Source organism: Megascapheus bottae, unplaced genomic scaffold (genome assembly GCF_031878675.1).
Source record: "Megascapheus bottae isolate mThoBot1 unplaced genomic scaffold, mThoBot2.hap1 HAP1_SCAFFOLD_162, whole genome shotgun sequence".
Lineage (NCBI taxonomy): Eukaryota > Metazoa > Chordata > Mammalia > Rodentia > Geomyidae > Megascapheus > Megascapheus bottae.
Genome location: NW_028327429.1, coordinates 230214 through 238832, shown reverse-complemented (window position 1 = coordinate 238832; position 8619 = coordinate 230214). Strand labels below are relative to the sequence as shown.

The 8619-nt window shown below is 42.9% G+C and overlaps 1 protein-coding gene across 1 annotated transcript; it reads left to right on the top strand.

Annotated features, from left to right (window-relative positions):
• Positions 1-2557: 2557 nt before the first annotated feature.
• LOC150039873 (uncharacterized) lies at positions 2558-5506 on the top strand. Its single transcript, XM_090327547.1, has 4 exons — positions 2558-2888; positions 3710-3836; positions 4034-4091; positions 4381-5506. Exons 1-4 carry the CDS (start codon positions 2829-2831, stop codon positions 5504-5506), a joined length of 1371 nt encoding a protein of 456 aa, XP_090183673.1. The 5' UTR covers positions 2558-2828.
• The last annotated feature ends 3113 nt before the right edge of the window (positions 5507-8619 follow it).

Genomic DNA, 8619 nt, shown 5'->3' with positions numbered 1-8619 from the left:
CAGAATTTTGAAAAGATCATAAAAGCCAGCTATCATACTGCTTGATATTTATTTAAATAGGCTGAAGACACTGCATATAAAATTGTTTACAAGAGTCTGTCATCCCAGCCACTTGGGACTCCGATGTGGAAGAATCTCTTGTGCCTAGGACTTTGATGCCATTTTGGGCATTATTAGGACAAGCAGGTGGCAGAGGAGGAAATATCTCTAGTTCCAGCCCTGTTGAAGAGCTCCAGAGGGCCTGGGAAGCTGCCAGAAGAGGAGCAGCATTGGAGCATGGCTGGGACAGCAGCTATACCCCAAGGACCAGATAGGACAGGTCTGGGCCAGAGTGGAAGTAAGACAGCCACTACTGCAAGTGGTCACAACTGTGAGAGCAGTGACCAGATGTTAATTATTCTTCCTCCTCCCCTCCCCCTCTCCCTGTCCCTCCCTATCTCCCTCCTCTTCCTCCTCCCTCGCTTCCTCCTCCTCCTTCTTCTTTTGTCAGCCATGGGGCTTGGACTATGGGCCTGGACATTGTCCCTGAGCTCTTCAGCTCAAGGCTACCACCCTACCTCTTGAGCCACAGCTAGTGGTTAACTGGAGATAAGAGTTTTACAGACTTTAGTGCCTGGGCTGGCTTTGAACCGTGATTCTCATATGTCAGCCTTGTGAGTAGCTATGATTACAAGTGTGAGCTTCCAGGGCCTGGCCAGATGTTGATTCTTAAGTGAAAGGCTGATTAACATCTGACCATGATGGGTCAGATGTTTTCCGGTTTCTGGGTTTATTGATAGAAGGAAACCCAGAAACATAACATTTACATGGATAGGGAGAAAAGAGCTTTGCTTTCTAAAGAAGGCAAAAATAGAATAGAATTGTAGAGAAGGAATGAGAAAAGACAGCAAAATTGGTTCTTACTCTAGAAATCCTTTGTGTATTTTGGATACCGAGGCCAGGACTTGGATTTAGGCATTGTCTCTTAGTTTTTCATTAAAGGTCAGCACTGTACCACTTGAGCTACACCTGTATATCCAACTATTTTTTACTACTTTATTGGGAAATAAGAGTCTTACAGTTGGGGATGGTAGTTTGGCCTAGTGGTAGAGTGTTTGCTTAGCATGCATGAAGACCTGGATTCAATCCCTTGGTACCACATACATAGAAAAAGCTGGAAGTGGTGCTGTGGCTCAAGTGGTAGAGCTCTAGCCTTGAGAAAGCCCAATGATAGTGTTCAGGCCCTGAATTCAAGCCCCAGAACTGGCCAAAAAAAAAAGAAAAGAAAAAAAAATGTAACAGTGGCCCACACTGGCTTTGAAACTTGATCTTGAGATTTGGACTGATTCCAAATTTTTTTAGATTGTGCAAAGCCTGAGCGGTATGAAAAGTGAACTGGACATCTAGTTGGGGTTGGATAACCAACTCATTGGTGTTGTAAACAACAGATAATAGTTATCAAAAGTCATGACAAACTCCTATAGTACAGGTTATTGCCTTCAAAGAACAAACACAAGTGGTGTAACAAAAGCCATAAAAAACCTAAAGGACAGCATCTAGGCCCTGAGTTCAAAGCCCCCAAAGAAGTTGAGAATATACAAAGTTATTCCTGGTACAGAGATCCTAAAATATCTTGAAATCTGATAACCAATTGGAGTGTCTTTGATTCTTTTCATAAGCTGTTTTCAAATATTGTCTGAATGCATGGGAACATGAACTCTGCCAGAGTGCTGCCTCTCTGTAGCATTGGCAGGCTGGGGACTGGCAGCCTGGCACCCCTGACTCATCCCTCTGAAACTGTCAATACTCAGGAAGCTCAGTTTGAAGCTCTCTTTGGCATGAAAGTCCATATCTCCAATTAATCACCAAAAAGGCAGAAGTGGAGTCATGACTCAAGTAGTAGAATGCCAGGCCTGCACAAAACAACTTAAGGAGCCGGCCGAGGTGGCTCACACCTGTAATCCTAGCTACTCAGGAGGCTGAGATCTGAGGATCACAGTTGAAAGCCAGCCCTGGCACTAAAGACCATGAGACTCTTATCGCCAATTAACCACTAGAAAAGTGGAAGTGGTGCTATGGCTCAAGGGGTAGGGTGGTAGCCTTGAGCTGAAGAGCTCAGGAACAGGGCTCAGGCCCAGAGTCCAAGCCCTACAATGACAAAACAAAAACAAAAACAGCTTAAAAGGGATAACACTAGGCTGAGTTCAAGACCCACAGAACTGGCTATCTGGTAGGGAAAACATGTTATAGATTGGCCCCTTTAGTGGATAGTGACTATATAGTGAGATGGATTGGGATAAGCCTGAATGCTGTTACAACTGAATTGTCAGCTGCTGGATAATTAAATCATGTTCCCAAACCACAACATATTAGTTGTCACAAGTGATAACAGATAAGTAGAACACAAGTCACAGCCTTCCCAGGTTGTAGGGAGTGTTTCATGACTGGTTGATTTTAGGCCTCTGGAAAAATCTTTCATGGTGGTAAGAGTGGAATAGAAGGCGGTGTAGAGGAACCAGAGTTCCATATCCTGGCTGCTAAAGTTTTCCTCAGTGTCCCATAGAATGACCTGTGCTGTGTTGTACCAGCCCAGTGCTAGTGGTCTCTAAGGCCTTGAAGCATTGCCGTGTTGGTTTCCATCAAACCATGAGCCACTGAGGCAGCTTCTCCCAGCCCCTTTTCTTTGTCTTTTTAGTATTTTGTTTTTGTCAGTGTATATGTGTGTATACTAGTCCCGAGGCTTAAACTCAAGACCTGGGCACTGTCTCTTACCTTTTTTGCTCTAGACTAGTGTTCTACCACTCAGCCATAGCTTCAACTTTTTTTTGATGATTGAGATATAAGCCTTAATGGACTTTTGTATCTTGTCTAGACTGGTTTCAGATCTCACACCTCAGCCTCTTGACCAGGTAGGATTATAGGCATGAGCCACTGGAACTCAACTGAAATGCTCTTTTGCATCTCCATTTCAGTAGGTTCTATTATGATGTGAGTGGAAGATGGAAAATTTCTTATTCAGGACTTGAGAGTATAGGATGAAATAGATTTCTTCAAATAAATTAGTTGTTTATTTCAGGCTAAATTTACATAATAGAAACAAGTGTGGATTTACTGTGTAGGTGAATACTAGTCCATGCTCACTCTGGTGTGTCTTTCTAATCTTTTTCTGTATCCACACTTGCCAAAAGATGAATTACGTAGACATTCTTTATATATATAAATAGTTCTGTTCTGTTTTTGTGGTATCTTTGTTCAGTTTGGCTATCAGACTAATACTGGCTTCACAGAATGTGTGGCAAAGTTCTTTCCTTTTCCATTTTATGGAACATTCTTGATTCTTCTTTAAAGGACTGGGAGAATTCAGTAGTGAGCACATTTATTCTTGGGCTTTTCATTACAGTGAGACTATTACTGTTGGAACTATTATGACCAGCACTAAGGGGCTCAGGTGCTTTCCCTGCAGGTTTCACTTCTTTCAGATCTCACCCATACAGAGGGGAAGCTAGGATTATAGGCATGAGTTACTGGCCCCAGGAGATGGGAAATGCTCATTTCCAGCCAGAACTGGCCAAAAAAAAAAAGATGGCTGGATGGCTGGTGAATGTTAAATTGTTGACTAGGCAACACAATATATGTGTTTCTTTTGTTGTTGTTGTTAATAAGTTGAATCTCATTTCCAGTTCTGTGGCTTTTAACTCTTGCTTTTGGAATTATTTGTGGAATATTTTAGGAGACTGTGAACTTTGAGGATGTGGCCATCAATTTTACCTTGGAAGAATGGGCTTTACTAAGTCTTTCTCAAAGGAAGCTCTACCAAGATGTGATGGGGGAAACATTTAAGAACCTGGCCTCCATAGGTAAATATTCCCTTACTTAACTGTGAGCTGTTCCTGCCCTTGGTAATGCTGCATGATTTAGAATGAAAAATGGAACATGTAGATGAATATATGACTGTAAATATACCATGATCTCATTATGCCATGAAAAGTGATGTAGTCTTAATATTGTTTCTGTAATGTTGAAGGAATCAATGGTTTCTGTGTTTGTATTTTAGAAAAGAAGCAGGGACAAGAAAATAGTGAAGTGAACCAAAACTCCAGGGAAGAAAAAAGGTAATTGCACTAAGCAGAAACACTACTGTTCTTTCAAATATTGTAGGGTGGCAGGAAATTTTTAAACTAAACAGATAATGCAAATACATAAGGATAGAAATTGACTTAATCTTAGGACATTTTTCTTTTAACATGTATACAAGTGGAGTTCCAAAATTTGTAAATTCAGAAGTCTAAAATATGACACTGTGGAGACCATTTGGAGAAGACCATGCAGGCACAGGAGATACTTTTTAATGGTTTAGTGCTTTAAAAAAAGTTCTTAGTTTGTCTGCCTTTTGTTTTTCAGAACTATATTTTTAGAGAGGCTCTATGGATCTGAAGAAGAGAGTCAGTTTAATGAAGCCTTCCAACAGAATGTAGAACATACCATGAATAAGAAAACTCTACCCAGACTTGCATCTTTCAAAAACTATATGTTTGGAGAAACCATCCTTGCTCCTTCACCCATGGGTATGCCTTTCAGAGCTCACACAGGACAAATATCTTTTCAGTATCAGGACATATCAGTATATGTGGACAGCCACAACACTCATAAAGAATATGGGAGAGCTTACAGGAAATTCCATCAGGGGAAAATCAGCTGTGGAATGCACAATGAGGAAAATCCATTTGCAGCTAAACAATGTGAAAAGTCCTTTAGCAGTTTTTTTCACAGACAAGAAAAAATTGACACTGAAGTTAAACACTGCTGTGAAAGTATGCATTGTAGAAGATCTTGCCCTCATTCTGGTATTCTTCAAGGGCATGAAAGAATCCACCCTGGTGAGAAACCCTTGGCATATGAGCAATGTGGGAAATCCTCTTTTTCTAGTTCTCTTAAAGCACATGAAAGAATTGACACTGTCAAGAAACCCTATAGATGTAAGCAATGTGGAAAAACATTCGCTTTTTCTGGTGCCCTTCGAAGACATGAAAAAGTCACACTGGAGAAAACCCCTATGAATGTATGCAATGTGGGAAAACCTTCCCTTTCTCTAGTTACCTTAAAGAACATGAAAGGATTCACACTGGAGAGAAACCCTATGGGTGTAAGCAATGTGGGAAAACATACGTTTTTCGCAGTTCCCTTGGCAGACATGAAAGAAGTCACACTGGCCACAAACCCTACACATGTAAGCAATGTGGGAAAACATTCATTCTTCTCCATTTCCTTCAAAGACATGAAAGAATTCACACTGGAGAGAAACCCTATGGATGTAAGCAGTGTGGGAAAACATTTGTGTTTCCCTGTTCCCTTCGAAGACATGAAAGAATTCACACTGGAGAGAAACCCTATAAATGTAAGCAATGTGGGAAAGCATTTGTTCTTCCCTACCATCTTCACAGACATGAAAGAATACACTAAAGAGAAACCGTACAGATTTAAGCAGTATGGGAAAATATTTGTTCTTATTATAACTCTGATTACCTAGAGTTATAGGATGAGCCCCTGGCTCCTGGCTGTTTTTGCTCTTTTGAAACAGGATCTCACTCTGAGTGTAACCCTGGCTAGCTTAGGGCTAGTGATTTTCCTTCAAGAGGAGAAGCTGTTTCCTCTGTATCCTTACAGTTATCATTGCTATTTGGTATCCTGGGATGAAGAGAGTTCTTGGCATAGACTGCTCTTTTTCTGCAATAATAAACCAATCTAGGAACAGAGCCCCGTGATCCTCTGTACCCTGAGCTTTGGGAGAGTGTAAGTAGCTGTTTATTTAGATACAGGCATCTCCCAAGGTCCCCAGCTGGGGATGGGATCCCTGAGATTTCCAGAAGGAAGTGGGCAGATACCAGCAGCCTGCCTGGAAGATAGCAGTAGCTGAGTGAAGGATGGGTGGGTGAGGAGGCATGCCTCAATCTTTTCACTCACTGTAGATCTCACTGTCCCGGGCTGATATGAAACAACAGCATAAAAATATTGCATGCATTTTGTAATACTGAACATGTAACTTTTCTGTGCACACACACACATACACACACACACACACACACACACACAGATATGTGTGGCACCAGTAGTACTGAGGATTGAACTCAGGACTGGACATTGTCCCTTAGCTTTTGAACTCAAGACTATAGCTCTACCACTTGAGCCACATCTCCAGTTCTGGCTTTTTTACTGATTAAATGATGATGACTCACAGACTTTCCTGTGCGTCCCTAACCCCTCCCTGCTTTGATACTTAATCTTCTGATCTCAATCTCCTGAGTAGCTGGAATTCCATGTGTGAGCCTCCAGCACCCAGGTTTACTTTGTTTGGATATACTATACCCAAAACTGTAATAGGAACAGCACTGTTTGCATCAAAACAGGCTGGGAGCTGGTGCCTCATATCTGTAATCCTAGTTATTCAGGAGGACTCAAGATCTGAGGATGGCGGTTGGAAGCCTGCCCTGGAAAGAACTTTCATTGAGACTCTTATCTCTAATTGACCAAAATGAGGAGGGAGGAGAGAGAGGTAAAAAGGAGGAAGAAGAACAGACAAAAGAAACATAGAAAAAACGCAAGTGCCATAAGATGAGTTAAGGCTTGAGTGGTAGAGCAGTACCCACCCCAGCGCCAGGCCCAAGGGGACCCATGCGGGGTTCTGTGCCTCCTGTGCTACACGGAAGGTTGTGGGTCTTGAGGGGCCCTGAGGAACTGGACTCGGCCTGATCCTCCCAGGTGCTGAAGGGAGCAGCATGGCAGAAAGTTGCTGCATCCTCCTGAAGTTCCCAAGTACATCCACTACCCAGAGAGCAGAGCAAGGCGGTTTCCAGTCTAGGAACCCAGGCCTCCTCTCCCACTGTCCCCTATGCAGAGTGGGTGTGCCTGAGAGCGTGGGGGCTGAGCCCAGAGGAAGGGAGTGGGGACAGCACAGCCCCAATGCTAGGGCCTCCAGCCAGTCTGCTAGGGTATAGGGGCGTCCTCACTGAGGACCAAGCGTAGGACGGGTGAGCTAGATCCTGTCAATCACTGGATGCCATTGGGAAGAGAGGAGACAAGTTGAGCTGCTTCCTATAAATTACTCCCAAAGCTGCAGAACTCAATCTGCCAAACTCCATTTTTATCTTTTTCTTTGGTGGTCTTCGGGCTTGAACACAAAGCAAGGGCTCTGTCCTTGAGTTTGTTGTTTTGTTCAATGCTCTCACTTTACCACGTGAGCCACAGCACTACTTGCAGCATTTTCTAAATAGTTTGCTAGATATTAGTCTCATGGCCTTTCCTGCCCTGGCTGGATTTGAACCACTGTCCTTAGATTAGTCTCCCGAGTAGCTCTGATTAGAGGCATGGGCCACCATTGCCCATTTTTAGGGTCTGTTGTGTATGTGCACACACATGGACGTATGTAATCACTGAAAATTGTTCCTGGTCATGGATGATCATTATCTGGGTGGTCGTGACCCACGCCCTCGTTTGCACTGTGTTCCCACAGGACCCTGTGGACATCTCTGATGTAACATTTAATGCCCACGTGCCTGGTTTCTCCTCCAGTGACAGGGACATATCATCCCAAACATCTAGAATAGGATCAGAATGAAGATAAGTGAACACAAAATTAAAATCATAAGTGTATTCTGAGTGAATTAAACTCAAGTATTTAATGAGTAAGTAAAGTGCATATGCATTTGATTAATATAGCCATACTATTCAGAGGACTTGTATGAAACTGGAACCTGGTAAAATGAGGTAAGTAGGGTTGGGAGAGATGGGAAAGGAGACATTTATCAAGGTGCAGTGTACTCATTAACTGATTTGGTTGAATAAAAACTTCTTTGCACAACTACTTGGAAATAATCACAGAAGAGGGAGCATCAGCTCCTCTCAATCTCACTCTCACTCATCTTGGGATTCCCCTGAGATGGAAAGGTGGTCAGATGTTAGAACTCTCACAGTGACAAGGGGCATGACACTTGCTTGTTGTCTACTTCCTGACCTTCCCTGCATGATGCCTTGAGGCCTTCTCCCTTGTGGTCCCACTCTCGTTCTCCCTCACCTGGACTGTAGTCCTCTTACCCTGGCCAAGCCTTTCTTCATGCCATCCTTCCACATCCCTGGGATATTAGTTTTCCAACTCTGCCATTAAATGCTACCACAAGGAAATCCAAACAGCAGAAATGTATTTCCTCAGACTTCTAGAAGCTATATGGGAAGCTGAGGTTGAGACTATTGTAATTCTTGGTTAGCACAGGCACAGCTAACAGAGGAAGTGGAAAATAGGATCACTGTGGAGCCACACTAGAGGCAAAAATCAAAATACCTCAAAATATCCATGTGGAAAAAGAGCTTCCTGTATGACTTATCAGTTGAACTGGTAAAAGAAAACTTGAGGCCCTGAATTCAAACTCCATTGATCATTTCCCCTCCCCACCCCATACACATAGATGAGAACTTGGCTGAGTGTTTCAATGGAGGGTTGTTGGAAAATCTGTCTGTGTGCCCAGCCATCTATCTATCCAGTGATCTACTGATTGGTCTGTCTCCCTGTTTTGGATGTGGACGTATTTCAGATTAATGAGATTTGCTATGTGCCAGTAGCTCACACCTGTAAACCTAGTATTCAGGAGG

Bases quoted from the DNA above. Each gene is read 5' to 3' on its own strand.
- LOC150039873 (XM_090327547.1), top strand. From the start codon at position 2,829: ATGGACTTTTGTATCTTGTCTAGACTGGTTTCAGATCTCACACCTCAG. The intron at 3,837-4,033 runs GTAAATATTCCC...TTTGTATTTTAG, and splicing joins TAAGAACCTGGCCTCCATAG to AAAAGAAGCAGGGACAAGAA. The intron at 4,092-4,380 runs GTAATTGCACTA...TTTGTTTTTCAG, and splicing joins AACTCCAGGGAAGAAAAAAG to AACTATATTTTTAGAGAGGC.